Below are 16,634 nucleotides of genomic sequence, written 5' to 3'. Positions count from 1 at the left end.
ATCTTGGCATGTTCACCAGGCCATAAAGTCTTAAAAAGAAGTTTCGCGTTATCAACATATCAATAATTACTTCAACTCGCATTTTGTTGGATGGATCGTTTTTAATACAAAGTTGAGCCATGAAGCTAAGCTAATAGTCATTAAAACCAAATAAATGCTTCCACTGGGATTCGATGAGTTTCCTGCCAAACTAATATTGCAATATATTCTTCGGGTCCGATGTTCAGATTTTCAAACTATTTGACAGCAAACACTTGCTCTTATTTTTGAACCAGATCTGATAAAATAGCTCGGTAGAAATTCACCTTAGCATTTATTAATCAGATTTGTATTTATTTATTAATCAGATTTGTATTTATTTATTAATCAGATTTGTATGCCGCCCCTCTCCGCAGACTCGGGGAGGCTCACAGCAATAACAATACAATGTAAAACAAATCTAATATTTAAGTTAATTTTAAAAAATCCCAATTTAAAACCAATCATACATACTAGCGTACCATGCATAAATTTTATAAGCCTAGGGGGAGGGAAAAAGTCAATTCCCCCATGCCTGACGACAGAGGTGGGTTTTAAGGAGCTTACGAAAGGCTAGGAGGGTGGGGGCAACTCTGATATCTGGGGGGAGTTGGTTCCAAAGGGTCGGGGTCGCCACAGAGAAGGCTCTTCCCCTGGGTCCCGCCAAACGACATTGTTTAGTTGACGGGACCCAGAGAAGGCCAACTCTGTGGGACCTAACTGGTCGCTGGGATTCGTGCGGCAGAAGGCGGTCCCGGAGATATTCTGGTCTACAAATTGCCATAAGCTCAAACCCCGTTTGAAATCAATCGGTCACTCAGAATAGAGCTGTAAGGGACCTCAGAGGTGTTCTAGTCCAACCATCTGCTCAAGCAGGAGACTCTATATCATTCCACACAAGGGCCTGTCCAGTCTCTTCTTAAAAACCCTCCAGTGATAAAGCATCTACAATTTCTAATTGCAAACTGTTCCACTGGTTAATTGTTCTCACTATAAGAAAGCTTAATTCAGAACAAAATGCACTGTTTTCCTTAACAGAGTTGGCCTTTTCCGGGTCCCGTCGACTAAGCAATGTCGTTTGGCGGGGACCCAGGAGAAGAGCCTTCTCTGTGGCGGCCCCGACCCTCTGGAACCAGCTCCCCCCAGATATCAGAGTTGCCCCCACCCTCCTTGCCTTTCGCAAGCTCCTTAAAACCCACCTCTGTCGTCAGGCATGGGGGAATTGAAATTTCTCTTCCCCCTAGGCTTATAGAATTTATACATGGTATGCTTGTATGTATGAGTGGTTTTTTAAATTGGGGTTTTTTAGATTGTTTTTAATATTAGATTTGTTTACATTGTCTTTTTATATTGTTGTTAGCCGCCCCGAGTCTTCGGAGAGGGGCGGCATACAAATCTAATAAATAATAATAAAATAATAATAATAACATAGCCCTAACCCAGAAAGCAAACAAGCTTTTTTGCCCGATTTTTATTGAGCAAGACAGAGAAGCAACACACCTGTCTCTGATCTATAATTTTTAGAGCAGAAGAACTGGTTAAAATTAAAACGGTGAACTGCATTTCTTAAAATAGAAAAAGCAGCATGGAGAAAACCCATAAATCAAGATGGTTGCCCTGCAAGAACTGCTTTTTTTTAAAAAGCAAGGGGAAATCCTAACACTGAAATTTGATTTAATTTGATTTGATTTGATTTATTGGATTTGTATGCCGCCCCTCTCCGGAGACTCAGGGCGGCTAACAACAATAATAAAACAGTATACAAAATAATCCAATAGTAAAAACAATTAAAAACCCATTAATATAAAAACCAAACATACATGCAGACATACCATGCATAAAATTGTAAAGGCCTAGGGGGAAAGAGTATCTCAGTTCCACCATGCCTGACGGCAGAGGTGGGTTTTAAGTAGCTTATGAAAGGCAAGGAGGGTGGGGACAATTCTAATCTCCAGGGGGAGTTGGTTCCAGAGGGCCGGGGCTGCCACAGAGAAGGCTCTTCCCTTGGGGCCCGCCAAACGACATCGTTTTGTTGACGGGACCCGGAGAAGGCCCACTCTGTGGGACCTAACCGGTCGCTGGGATTGTGTGGCAGAAGGCGGTCTCGTAGATACCCTGATCCGGTGCCATGAAGGGCTTTATAGGTCATAACCAACACTTTGAATTGTGACCGGAAACTGATCGGCAACCAATGCAGACTGCGGAGTGTTGGTGTAACATGGGCATATTTGGGAAAGCCCATGATTGCTCTCGCAGCTGCATTCTGCACGATCTGAAGTTTCCAAACACTCTTCAAAGGTAGCCCCATGCAGAGAGCGTTACAGTAGTCAAGCCTCGAGGTGATGAGGGCATGAGTGACTGTGAGCAGTGACTCTCGGTCCAAATAGGGTCGCAACTGGTGCACCAGGCGAACCTGGGCGAACGCCCCCCTCGCCACAGTTGAAAGATGTTTCTCTAATGTGAGCTGTGGATCGAGGAGGACGCCCAAGTTGCGAACCCTCTCTGAGGGGGTCAATGATTCACCCCCAGGGTAATGGACGGACAGATGGAATTGTCCTTGGGAGGCAAGACCCACAGCCACTCAATCTTGTCTGGGTTGAGTTTGAGTTTGTTGACACCCATCCAGGCCCCAACAGCCCCCAGGCACCGGCACATCACTTCCACTGCTTCGTTGACTGGACATGGGGTGGAGATGTATAGCTGGGTATCATCGGCGTATTGATGATACCTCACCCCATGCCCTTGGATGATCTCACCCAGCTGATTTTTCTTTTTTAAAAAATCCAAGTTGTCACTTAAGTTATCTTTCACTGCCGGCAAAAAGAGCTGGTGTTGAAAGGCAACCTAGAGGTCACCAAACAGTGGTCCAAGGACCACTGATGTTTCACAAGAAAGTTTTGGTGGTCCATGGAGAAATCTTGGCCCCTGGGCTGGATATGGCCAAGAGCAATATAATTAAAGTACCGGTACATGGTGGATCACATTCAATTTGAGATTATGGATAAAAGGATGGATTTGGTTAATGAAACTGATTTGCGACAACTGATGGGACAATGGGACAAGGTAAGATGATATATGGCGAGTAGAATCCGAGACCAAGCTACAATAAATTGGGATCACTTTATAATATGTAAATAGATACTTTGCACTTGGGTTAAAATGGTTTATACAAGAACCCCCCCCCCCCCCCCCCGATTTGGTGGTGGGGTATGAATGTTTGTTCACAAACATACCTCACAAAGCACTTGTTTTATGTTGTGTGGGTGTTTATATTGTAAAAAATCAATAAAAATATTTTTTTTAAAAGAGCAATATAATTAAATAAGGATTTATAATTTCATTATATTAAACAGAAGCATTTCATATTAAAAGATTAAAAGATCAAAAGCAACATGAGAAAATATTATTTTACTGAAAGAGTAGTAGATCCTTGGAACAAACTTCCAGCAGACGTGGTAGATAAATCCACAGTAACTGAATTTAAACATGCCTGGGATAAACATATATCCATCCTAAGATAAAATACAGAAAATAGTATAAGGGCAGACTAGATGGACCATGAGGTCTTTTTCTGCCGTCAGACTTCTATGTTTCTATGTTTCTATGTTAATATAATGGAAGGTCTCTAACCATTATTTTACCAATGTATTTATCTTTTTAAAATAATCATATTAGTAGTCTGCAGGACTTAAAATTATGAATTAGAGTCCATGGGATTTAAAATTATGAATTTGGTGGTCTGCGGGATTTAGAAACATAGAAACATAGAAGACTGACGGCAGAAAAAGACCTCATGGTCCATCTAGTCTGCCCTTATACTATTTCCTGTATTTCATCTTACAATGGATATATGTTTATCCCAGGCATGTTTAAATTCAGTTACTGTGGATTTACCAACCACGTCTGCTGGAAGTTTGTTCCAAGGATCTACTACTCTTTCAGTGAAATAATATTTTCTCACGTTGCTTTTGATCTTTCCCCCAACTAACTTCAGATTGTGTCCCCTTGTTCTTGTGTTCACTTTCCTATTAAAAACACTTCCCTCCTGGACCTTATTTAACCTTTTGACATATTTAAATGTTTCGATCATGTCCCCCCTTTTCCTTCTGTCCTCCAGTCCAGACTATACAGATTGAGTTCATGAAGTCTTTCCTGGTAGGTTTTATGCTTAAGACCTTCCACCATTCTTGTAGCCCGTCTTTGGACCCGTTCAATTTTGTCAATATCTTTTTGTAGGTGAGGTCTCCAGAACTGAACACAGTATTCCAAATGTGGTAAATTTAAAATTATGACCTTGGTGGTCCCTAAAATCCAAAAGGTTGGGGACCCTTAATCCAGAGGGAATCTGAGTGAATTGAGCCTGGGGTTAGTTTTTCTCCTTTTGTATGCTTTTGGCAAAACTTTAAGAAGTCGCTTTTGCCTAAACAGGTACAAAAGATAGAAAGCTGTCTCACTGCAGAGGAACAATAGTTGCCGTGGAAAAATCAACCCCAGTCCCACAAAGGAAAGTCTTCGAGGGTTTGTAAAAATTGCAGAGAGTTGATGGAGACCTCATACTTTGATATTTCTCACAGACACACAACTTCCGGTCAATGACTACTTCAGCTTCAACCACAACAACACAAGAGCACGCAACAGATTCAAACTTAATATTAACCGCTCCAAACTTGACTGTAAAAAATATGACTTTAACAATCGAGTTGTCGAAGCGTGGAACTCTTTACCGGACTCAATAGTGTCAACCCCCAACCCCCAACATTTCTCCCTTAGACTATCCACGATTGACCTCTCCAGGTTCCTAAGAGGCCAGTAAGGGGCGTACATAAGTGCACTGATGTGCCTATCGTCCCCTGTCCAATTGTCTTTCCTTATCTCATATATCATATATATTCTCTCCTTCCCATCTACTTCTCTTCTTTTTTACTTTCTATCTTTATATATATTACTCAATGTCTATTCTCTTTCATATGTATTGTATATTGGACAAAGAATAAATAAATTTAAAAAAACCCTTTGCAATCCTGGTAATAATAGAATACGCCATAGATTCTTAATGGGGAGGCCTGGCACAAGGGTTACATCTTGGGGTAAATGGAATGTTTTTGAAGCTGGGGACTTTTTCCCTTCACAAACATGGTCAAAGAACATCACTTACCTCTGCAGGCATTCCTGTGGCAAGGCCTGACAAGCTGGGATGCTGGGAAGCCGCTGCACAGAGTCCCATTTAATGCCAGATGTTGGCCTCTGGCCGTGCGCTTTTGGCAGGTGGCTTTCCTTCTCTGCGCGCCAACCCCACAGCTTACAGAGCACTGCAGAAGGAAGGATGTGAATCGAAGGGTGCCAACTTTAAATTTAAAAAACCGAGGCAGACCCACACCTCTGTTCTCAAAGGGCTGTGCTTTGGTTGGATGGAGTTAGAGGGCACTGGACCAGGAATGGAGGAGGGTGAGTGGAAAAGGGAGGAGGAGGAGGAGAAGGGGAAGGAAGGAATAACAGGAGGAAGAGGAAGAGAGAAGGAAGGGAATTGGAGAGAAGGGAATTGGAGAGAGGGGAAGAGAAAAGGAAAGGGGAAGGGAGAAGGAAGGAAGGAAGGAATAGGGGAAAGGAAAGAGGGGGAGGAAAGGGGAGGAGGGAATGGAGAGAGGGATGGGGAGAGGGGAAGGGAAATGGGAAGAAGAAGGGAAAGAGGAGGAGGAAAGGGAAGGGTGGAATGGAGAGATGGGGAGAGAAGAGGAGAAATGGGAAGGAAGGAAGGATGGAAGGAAGGAAGGAGTGGGAGAAGGAAAAGAGGAGGAAGAAAGGGGAGGAGGGAATGGAAAGGGATGGGGAAAGGGAAGTGGGAAGGAAGGAGAGGGGAAGGGAAAGAGGAGGAGGAAAGGGAAGGGTGGAATGGGGAGATGGGGAGAGAAGAGGGGAAATAGGAAGGAAGGAAGGAGTGGGAGAAGGAAAAGAGGAGGAGGGAATGGAAAGGGAAATGGGAAGGAAGGAGAGGGGAAGGGAGAGAGGAGGAGGAAAGGGAAGGGTGGAATGGGGAGATGGGGAGAGAAGAGGGGAAATAGGAAGGAAGGAAGGAGTGGGAGAAGGAAAAGAGGAGGAGGGAATGGAAAGGGAAATGGGAAGGAAGGAGAGGGGAAGGGAGAGAGGAGGAGGAAAGGGAAGGGTGGAATGGGGAGATGGGGAGAGAAGAGGGGAAATAGGAAGGAAGGAAGGAGTGGGAGAAGGAAAAGAGGAGGAGGGAATGGAAAGGGAAATGGGAAGGAAGGAGAGGGGAAGGGAAAGAGGAGGAGGAAAGGGAAGGGTGGAATGGGGAGATGGGGAGAGAAGAGGGGAAATAGGAAGGAAGGAAGGAGTGGGAGAAGGAAAAGAGGAGGAGGGAATGGAAAGGGAAATGGGAAGGAAGGAGAGGGGAAGGGAGAGAGGAGGAGGAAAGGGAAGGGTGGAATGGGGAGATGGGGAGAGAAGAGGGGAAATAGGAAGGAAGGAAGGAGTGGGAGAAGGAAAAGAGGAGGAGGGAATGGAAAGGGAAATGGGAAGGAAGGAGAGGGGAAGGGAGAGAGGAGGAGGAAAGGGAAGGGTGGAATGGAGAGATGGGGAGAGAAGAGGAGAAATGGGAAGGAAGGAAGGATGGAAGGAAGGAAGGAGTGGGAGAAGGAAAAGAGGAGGAAGAAAGGGGAGGAGGGAATGGAAAGGGATGGGGAAAGGGAAGTGGGAAGGAAGGAGAGGGGAAGGGAAAGAGGAGGAGGAAAGGGAAGGGTGGAATGGGGAGATGGGGAGAGAAGAGGGGAAATAGGAAGGAAGGAAGGAGTGGGAGAAGGAAAAGAGGAGGAGGGAATGGAAAGGGAAATGGGAAGGAAGGAGAGGGGAAGGGAGAGAGGAGGAGGAAAGGGAAGGGTGGAATGGGGAGATGGGGAGAGAAGAGGGGAAATAGGAAGGAAGGGGGGAGTGGGAGAAGGAAAAGAGGAGGAGGGAATGGAAAGGGAAATGGGAAGGAAGGAGAGGGGAAGGGAGAGAGGGAGGAGGAAAGGGAAGGGTGGAATGGGGAGATGGGGAGGAGAAGAGGGGAAATAGGAAGGAAGGAAGGAGTGGGAGAAGGAAAAGAGGAGGAGGGAATGGAAAGGGAAATGGGAAGGAAGGAGAGGGGAAGGGAAAGAGGAGGAGGAAAGGGAAGGGTGGAATGGGGAAATGGGGAGAGAAGAGGGGAAATAGGAAGGAAGGAAGGAGTGGGAGAAGGAAAAGAGGAGGAGGAATGGAAAGGGAAATGGGAAGGAAGGAGAGGGGAAGGGAGAGAGGAGGAGGAAAGGGAAGGGTGGAATGGGGAGATGGGGAGAGAAGAGGGGAAATAGGAAGGAAGGAAGGAGTGGGAGAAGGAAAAGAGGAGGAGGGAATGGAAAGGGAAATGGGAAGGAAGGAGAGGGGAAGGGAAAGAGGAGGAGGAAAGGGAAGGGTGGAATGGAGAGATGGGGAGAGAAGAGGGGAAATAGGAAGGAAGGAAGGAGTGGGAGAAGGAAAAGAGGAGGAAGAAAGGGGAGGAGGGAATGGAAAGGGATGGGGAAAGGGAAGTGGGAAGGAAGGAGAGGGGAAGGGAAAGAGGAGGAGGAAAGTAAAGAGGGGGATGGAGAAAGGAAGCAGGAAGGAGAGAGAGAGGAGAGGCATAAATATATTTATATATATTTAAAGCACTCCCATTTTAAGCTACGCACCTTAGACCAGGGTCCCCACCAACAGCTGAGGAGGGCAGTCTAGTTTCTGCACAGGCTCTGGAACTGGGCAATGTAGGTTCAGGGCACTTCTCAGGACTGAGCTTCAGAAAGCTTCCATCCATCAACAGCTGTTGGCAGGTAACCTTGCGATTCTGGGTGCCACCTCCACATGTGCGGGAGCACTAAGGAGAAGAAAGGAGGCCATCAACATCCATGCTTTTCCTTGTAGAGATGCTACCCGCCTGGAGCGCACACCCAGAGCATCCCCATCATTTTCTTTTCTTTTTTAAAAAAAAAATTATTGATTTTTTTTAAAAATAAAAAGCATAAACAAACACATACAAAAAATAGACACATCATACAATAAACCATAAAAACAATTTACGGAAACTTGTGCATTTTGAAATAACGTCGTTTTTACATTGCTTTTTCTACATTGTCCTCTTTTATTTTGTCTTTTTTTTAAAAAAAAATCTGTTTTTTTTCTATATCCATTTGTATAATTTTCCCCATACGGTATAATATTCATTTCCCTGTTTATTCTGCAATTCCATCGTCATTTTATCCATTTTTGCGCATTATAACCCAAACCCCCAACACTTTACCCTTAGATTATCCACGGTTGACCTATCCAGATTCCTAAGAGGTCAGCAAGGGGCGATTACAAGTGCACTAGAGTGCCTTCCGTCCCCTGTCCTATTGCTCTCCTATATCTCCTATACCTTTCTTCTATTCCTATATCTCTTCTTCTATTCTTTCATTGATATGTTCTATTACTATACCTTCTTTTCTATTCTTTCATAGATATATTTTACTATGAGTATCTCCTCTATAACCTTCATCATGTATTTTACTATGTGTATATAGATATATACCCACTAAAAACCTCATTGGGTATTGGACTAACTAACTAACTAACTAACTAACTAACTAACTAACTAACTAACTAACTAACTAACTAAATAAATAAATAAATAAATAAATACTATCTTTCCAGTCCCCTCATTTTCTATAAGCCAGGCCTAGGTTGGAACCAAATAGTAAAACTTACATTGGGAAATAGGAAACACCCCCCCCCCCCTATTTTCTGCAAAGAAAACTATTTGGAAGTGGCTGGAAAGTCACCAGGAGCTGCTGAGCTCAGCTCTAGAGTCATTTACAGCAATGTGACTGCAGAGAGAAGGATTCAGGCTTAATATCTTATTCATCTACGCCAGTGTTTCCCAACCTTGGCAACTTGAAGATATCTGGACTTCAACTCCCAGAATTCCCCAGCCAGCATTGGGGCCTGGATGGGTGTCAACAGACTCAAACTCAACCCTGATAAGATGGAGTGGCTGTGGGTTTTGCCTCCCAAGGACAATTCCATCTGTCCGTCCATCACCCTGGGGGGGGATTATTGACCCCCCTCGGAGAGGGTCCACAACTTGGGCGTCCTCCTCGATCCACAGCTCACATAAGAGAACCATCTTTCGGCTGTGGCGAGGGGGGCGTTTGACCAGGTTCGCCTGGTGCACCAGTTGCGGCCCTATCTGGACCAGGAGTCACTGCTCACAGTCACTCATGCCCTCATCACCTCGAGGTTCGACTACTGTAACGCTCTCTACATGGGGCTACCTTTGAAAAGTGTTCGGAAACTTCAGGTCGTGCAGAATGCAGCTGCGAGAGCTATCATGGGCTTCCCCAGGTATGCCCATGTTACTCCAACACTCCGCAGTCTGCATTGGTTGCCGATCAATTTCCGGTCACAATTCAAAGTGTTGGTTATGACCTATAAAGCCCTTCATGGCATCAGACCAGAATATCTCCGAGACCGCCTTCTGCTGCACGAGTCGCAGCGACTGGTTAGGTCCCACAGAGTGGGCCTTCTCCGGGTCCCGTCAACTAAACAATGTCGGTTGGTGGGCCCCAGTGGAAGAGCCTTCTCTGTGGCGGTCCCGACTCTCTGGAACCAGCTCCCCCCAGAGATTAGAACTGCCCCTACCCTCCTTGCCTTTCGTAAACTCCTCAAAACCCACCTTTGTCGTCAGGCATGGGGGAATTGAGATATCTCCCCCGGGCCTATAGAATTCATGTATGGTATGTTTGTATGTATGTCTGCTTAATAATGGGGGTTTTAAAATATTTTAAATTGTAAATTATTAGATTTGTTATGAACTGTTTTATTGTGTTGTGAGCCGCCCGAGTCTACAGAGAGGGGCAGCATACAAATCTAATAAATAAAAATAAATAAAATAAAGTTGCCAAGGTTGGGAAACACTGATCTACGGAATCCCATTTCTCTGGCTTACGTTGACAAATGTATCATTCTTCCTGGGAAGCAACTTTATTAGCGATTGTACATTCATATTTATTTATTATTTATTTATTAATTCGACTTTTATGCCGCCCCTCTCCCAGGACACGGGGTGGCTTACAACATATAAAATAACAATATACAGTATAACATCCTAAATCCAATTAATAGTTAATAATCTAAAAATTCCAAGACCGTAAAAACACTCATATCTATTTGATCCTCTAACTCGCATAACAAGTGGCAGAAGTCTAATAGCCCCAAGCCTGGAGATATAAATGAGACTCTTATGGAAGGCCAGGAGGGTGGAGGCAGTACGAATCTCTGGGGCGAGCTGATTCCAGAGGGCCGGGGCCACCACAGAAAAGGCTCTTCCCCTAGGCCCCGCCAAGCGTCATTGTCTGGTTGACGGGACCTGGAGAAGGCCGACTCTGTGGGACCTTACCGGTTGCTGGGATTCGTGCGGTAGAGGGCGGTCCTGCAGGTATTCTGGTCCGATGCCATGTAGGGCTTCATAGGTATGAACCAGACTCAATAGTTACGACTTTCAGTCCAATGTATTGGCAGAAAGGACAATCCAGAACATCGCACCATCAATGGCTTCTTGTTAATCTACCCCAACTGGAGGTGTCTTCCAACCTTCGTAGTTGGCCGACCGTCTTACCTGTTGCCATTCTTCAACGTGCCAAAGCGGGGGGCAGTCAAGTTGGTTGCACACTTGTAAAGAGTGAGGCTTTGGATCTTTGCAGCTCTCAAGTCCATCGACGGACCCCCCAGGTTGCTGACAATGCACCTCTCTCGTCTGGATGCCAATGCCACAAGTGGCAGTACATTGCCTCCAAGGTCCTACTTGCCACCTGTTCGAAGATGGGATGACATCAGAGCCCTAAGCAAGCCACACCATTAAGTACAAAAGGAATGACCCCACCCCTGCCCAGGGGGAAAGCATTTTGAAATTCCCTGATATTTCCCTGTAATTTGCGACCTATATTCCTCAAACTCAACAGACTCAAACTCAACCCTGATAAGATGGAGTGGCTGTGGGTTTTGCCTCCTAAGGACAATTCCATCAGTCCGTCCATCACCCTGGGGGGGAGGAATCACTGACCCCCTCAGAGAGGGTCCACAACTTGGGTGTCTTCCTCGATCCACAGCTTATATTAGAGAAACATCTTTCGGCTGTGGCAAGGGGGACGTTTGCCCAGGTTCGCCTGGTGCACCAGTTGCGGCCCTATCTGGACCGGGAGTCACTGCTCACAGTCACTCATGCCCTCATCACCTCGAAGTTCGACTACTGTAACGCTCTCTACATGGGGCTACCTTTGAAATGTTTGGAAATGTCAGATCGTGCAGAATGCAGCTACGAGAGCAATCATGGGCTTCCCCAAGTATGCCCATGTTACACCAACACTCTGCAGTCTGCATTGGTTGCCGATCAGTTTCCGGTCACAATTCAAAGTGTTGGTCATGACCTATAAAGCCCTTCATGGCATTGGGCCAGAATATCTCCAAGACCGCCTTCTGCCGCACGAATACCAGCGATCGGTTAGGTCCCACAGAGTTGGCTTTCTCCGGGTCCCGTTGACTAAACAATGTCGTCTGGCGGGCCCCAGGGGAAGAGCCTTCTCTGTGGCGGCCCCGACCCTCTGGAACCAGCTCCCCGCAGAGATTAGAACTGCCCCCACCCTCCTTGCCTTTCGGCAGAAGGCAGTCTCGCAGATATCCTGGTCCGGTGCCATGAAGGGCTTTATAGCCAAATGCTCTGCACCCCACAGGATATCATTCACTAATAAACTGTCATCATTAATCTACAAAGGCATTAGCCCCGTGCTACCTTGGGGGACAAAGTCTTGTATTGCACACACGGCTCATTGGCGGAGGCCTCTTCGAATGATCACACAGGCTATCGTTGACGGTTTGTTTTGTCTCTTCATGTAAGCAGACAGCAATGGCTTCTTGAGTCCCTAGGTTTGTCAAACAAAGGAACAAGCTCAGATCTTTTATAACAGAGGAGTATGGAAACATATACTGTACAGTGATACCTTGTCTTACAAACTTAATTGGTTCTGGGACGAGGTTCTTAAGGTGAAAAGTTTGTAAGACGAAATAATGTTTCCCATAGGAATCAATGGAAAAGCGATTAATGCATGCAAGCTCAAAATTCACCCCTTTTGCCAGCCGAAGCGCCCGTTTTTGCGCTTCTGGGATTTCCATGAGGCTCCCCTCCATGGGAAACCCCACCTCCGGACCTCTGTGTTTTTGCGATGCTGCAGAGCAATCCCAGCAGGGGAATCCCAGCATCGCAAAAATGAGCGCTTCGCTGGCAACGGAAGTCTGGAGGTGGGGTTTCCCAACGAAGGGAGCATCAGTGAAATTGCGGCATCGCAAAAACACCAAAGTCCTCAAAACCCCACCTCTGGACATCTGTGTTTTTGCGATGCTGCGATTTCACTGAGGCTCCCCTCGCTGGGAAACCCCACCTCCGGACTTCCGTTGCCAGCGAAGCGCCCGTTTTTGTGCTGTACAACAACAAAACAATACAAATCCAATAGTTTTAAAAAAGACAATTTAAAACCCTTTAATATAAAAAAACAACTGGCTCCGGGAGAAGGGGGATGTTTTAAGTGATGGATCAGCTGCTGAAAAGAGGAGCACCGCCCTAACTTGCAACCCTCAAATCCCAAACTGCAGAACACCGTCACGCTCCATCTCCTCGCGTTGCAAAATCCATCTAGCGTCTGTTATGCACCCCATAAAACGCCCAGCGTCCGTTTTATGGGGTGCAAAGCTGCCTCAGAAGACCCATGCATATACGAGACCCTAAAACAAAGAAGTAAACCCCCCTTCTCTCTCTCACACACACACACACACACACACTGTCCTGACTAAACGAAATACAGCAAAATCACCCTGTGAATGAGCTTCCATTGGTATTAGACGGTGCTGGAGAAACACACATAATGCGATACGCAAGATTGAAAACGGTCACAGTTCAAGGGAGTTGTTTCCTTCCTTTCCAATGCATTCCCCCCCCCCTCGCGATTTGACAGGGGCTACAAATCTGATCTCGGGACAGCTTAATATTTCTCCGCTTGTTAAAAGATTTGCACGATTCCAAGCACCTTTGTCCTTGCCTAATAAAAACGAAGAGCCCCATTATTGGACAAGTGCGGACCGCTGAAAACCTCAAATTTCATTCCGAGCGGTTTGTTTTCACCTGTAAGGACGGCTCGACAATTATTGCCATCAATATCTCTTCTCCCAATTCATCAGGAAGGGTTTGCTCAACACTCCGTCACTTCCAAAGAGGCCCGTTTTTTTAAATTTTTCGCTGACTCTATGGAAATTTGCAGGACTGGCAAACGTCTCCTCTTAGAAGGTAGCAGCGTAAAGTTGACGACTTCCACTAATAAGTTACAAACCCAGTAAGGGTTTTTATCCCTGGATAGGAATGATGGGTGACTTTTATAAGACCATTTCAAGTGGTTCCATCTGTCTCCAATCATTCAAAATTACATTACGTCATAATTGGATAGCGTCCATGGCAGACAAAAGGAAAAAAAAACACACCCAAAGTGTGATCTGGGGGAAATAATTTGGCAGGCACACCTTGCTTTTCATTAAACTAGACATATCCAGTTCGTGCAAACGTTCTTCATACGATTTAGCCTCTAGTCCCCTAATCATCTTGGTTGCTCTTCTCTGCACTTTTTCTAGAGCAGTGGTCCCCAAACTACGGCCCGCGGGCCACATGCGGGGTCAGAGGGTGGAGGCTTGTCGGGTGAGTCCTCCGCTGGGAGAGAAGAGGGAGGGTGAAAGAGGGAAAAGAGAGAGAGAGAGAAGTGGAGAGAAAGAAAGAAAAGGGAAAGAGAAGGGAAAAAGAGCGAGGGAAAGAGAAGTGGAGAGGAAAGAGGGAGGGAAGGGAGGGAGGGAGGGAAAGAAGGAAGGGGGAGAAAGAGAAGGAGAGAGAAAGGGAGGGAGGGAGGAAGAGAGATAGCAAGAAAGAGACAGAGAGAGCAACAGACAGAAAGAAAGCAAGAGAGAGAGAGAGAGAGAAAGAGAGTGAGTGAGAGAGAAAGAAATAAGGTATGTACAGTGTGCATAGGAATCTGTTCATAGGTTTTTTTTATAGTCCGGCCCTCCAACAGTCCAAGGGACAGTGAACTGGCCCCCTGTGTAAACAGTTTGGGGACCTCTGTTCTAGAGTCTCAACATCCTTCTTGCATCGCGGCGACCAAAACTGGATGCAGTATTCCAATTGTGGCCTTACCAAGGCCTTTATAAAGTGGTATTAACCCTTCATGTGATCTTGATTCTATCCCTCTGTTTATGCAGCCTAGAACTGTGTTGGCTTTTTTGGCAGCTGCTGCACACGGCTGGCTCATATTTAAAAGGTTGTCCACTAGGACTCCAAGATCCTTCTGCTTGAGTTAGGGGGAAAAAATGAAACTTTGATTTTGGGTTTTACCAATTAGATAGGTTTGCTGTTATAGAAATGGCTAGTTCCTGTTGTTATGAAAAACTAAAAAGTTGAAGATAGACCTCAATGCCTTATTTCACTGAACTAAAAGAGTTGGAAGTCAATGGTGCCCCCCTCCCCCACTTTTTCGGTTGCTTTCCCCACTATCCACACCCCTTTTTTCCTTTCCTAATTTCCATGATATTTGTTCTTGTATTCTTTTTGTACATCATGTTATAAATGAATAAAACTTCAAACAATAGAGAAATAATCTTGAAAGAATATTTCTTCAAATAAATAAATAAATAAATAAATAAATAAATAAAGAAAGAAAGAAAGAAAGAAAGAAAGAAAGAAAGAAAGAAAGAAAGAAAGAAAGAAATGGAAAAATAAATAAAACGTTGTAGCACTTTAAATGCAAATGAAGGCGAAGAACAATATCTAAAATCCGGATGATAGTATTTGGAAAAGAGGTAGCACAGGATGCATGATATATACCAGAATAAATTGGATAAATAATTAGAAAAAAAATGATTAATTTGATTTAGAATTTGGCATTTGACATTTTATTGTATTATATTTTAATTTGAGGCATGTGAATTGGAATCTCAGTAAGGTGCGAAAAACAATAAAAAATGTGTGTACATGCTAAGCTGCATAGCTAGAGGTATAACAAGCAGGAAGAGGGAGATTATGATCCCACTATATAGAATGCTGGTGAGACCGCATTTGGAATATTGTGTTCAGTTCTGGAGACCTCACCTACAAAAAGATATTGACAAAATTGAACGGGTCCAAAGACGGGCTACAAGAATGGTGGAAGGTCTTAAGCATAAAACATATCAGGAAAGACTTCATGAACTCCATCTGTATAGTCTGGAGGACAGAAGGAAAAGGGGGGACATGATCGAAACATTTAAATATGTTAAAGGGTTAAATAAGGTCCAGGAGGGAAGTGTTTTTAATAGGAAAGTGAACACAAGAACAAGGGGACACAATCTGAAGTTAGTTGGGGGAAAGATCAAAAGCAACGTGAGAAAATATTATTTCACTGAAAGAGTAGTAGATCCTTGGAACAAACTTCCAGCAGACGTGGTTGGTAAATCCACAGTAACTGAATTTAAACATGCCTGGGATAAACATAGATCCATCCTAAGATAAAATACAGGAAATAGTATAAGGGCAGACCAGATGGACCATGAGATCTTTTTCTGCCGTCAGTCTTCTATGTTTCTATGTTTCCCCCACCCCAAAAATGTACGTCTATATATGAATATTTTGTGTATATTTGTTGTTTTTAAAATTACTCAATAAAAATCATTCCAAAATTAATTTCCGCCATCCAATCTTTGCAGCGGCTTCTGAAATCTCCATCATTCCCGTTGCAATGGCGGCGGTAGCAGGCACACGACACACAGAATATATATATATATATATACCTCCAAGACATGTAGCTGAGCAGGGAGTGAAGCCGATGTATTCCCAGTCATAAAAAACATGACCAGCGTCTTCGGAGGGTGGGGGAGGGAAGGTGTACGGGACCGGATCTGCATCGCACGGCTCCAGGTGGCAACTCCGCTCGGTCGACGGTTTGGGTCCTTCGCACTCATCGTCAGGCAGCTCCACCTCAGCCTGAGTAAACGCAAGATAAATGCGGCACTTGACATCGCGCATCTGAGTCCCGCGACCGCAAGAGGCACTGCAAGGGGACCAAGGCTCGGGGATAAACCTGCAACAAAACCACATCACAACATCCTTGGGTGTTTATGTGCAGGAGGAGGTCGAGTCAGCCGAACGCCATCCGACTTATATTGTCCCCTTTTTTTCTCGAGTCTCGTCTTGCTTTAATTTAGCCGCCAGTCCTGATCGTTCTCCCAAAGGTGCTTTTCCCACGAGGCAACTGGGCTCCCCTTCCCTCTCCTACTTATTCCTTTCCCCCTTTCCCTTCCCTTTCTCCTTCCTCTTCCTCTCCTTTCCCCTTCCTTCCCCTTCCCCTCCTTCCCCTTCTTCTTTCCTTTCCTTTCCCTTATTATTTATTTATTTACTTATTGGATTTGTATGCCGCCCCTCTCTGTAGACTCGGGGCGGCAAACAACAATGATAAAAACCGCATGTAACAATCCAATTAATAAAACAACTAAAAACCCTTATTATAAAACCA

The 16,634-nt window shown here is 45.1% G+C and overlaps 1 protein-coding gene across 1 annotated transcript in view; it reads right to left on the bottom strand.

The window, feature by feature from the left end:
* Positions 1 to 16,147, bottom strand: part of LOC139173179 (ADAMTS-like protein 3) — a 37,296-nt gene extending 21,149 nt beyond the window's left edge. Inside the window, exons 1-6 of the mRNA XM_070762776.1 lie at positions 15,913 to 16,147; positions 11,849 to 11,978; positions 10,679 to 10,871; positions 7,719 to 7,900; positions 5,174 to 5,362; positions 1,519 to 1,529 (exon numbers count right to left, since the gene is read on the bottom strand). Of these exons, the coding sequence (XP_070618877.1) occupies positions 1,519 to 1,529; positions 5,174 to 5,362; positions 7,719 to 7,900; positions 10,679 to 10,871; positions 11,849 to 11,978; positions 15,913 to 16,147 (940 nt within the window). The remainder of the gene's footprint in view (positions 1 to 1,518; positions 1,530 to 5,173; positions 5,363 to 7,718; positions 7,901 to 10,678; positions 10,872 to 11,848; positions 11,979 to 15,912) is intronic.
* Positions 16,148 to 16,634: the final 487 nt, after the last annotated feature.

This window comes from Erythrolamprus reginae, chromosome 10 (assembly GCF_031021105.1).
Source record: "Erythrolamprus reginae isolate rEryReg1 chromosome 10, rEryReg1.hap1, whole genome shotgun sequence".
In the NCBI taxonomy this organism is placed as follows: Eukaryota; Metazoa; Chordata; class Lepidosauria; order Squamata; family Dipsadidae; genus Erythrolamprus; species Erythrolamprus reginae.
Note: the sequence above shows the minus strand (reverse complement) of the source record. Positions and strands in the feature narration are given on the sequence as shown.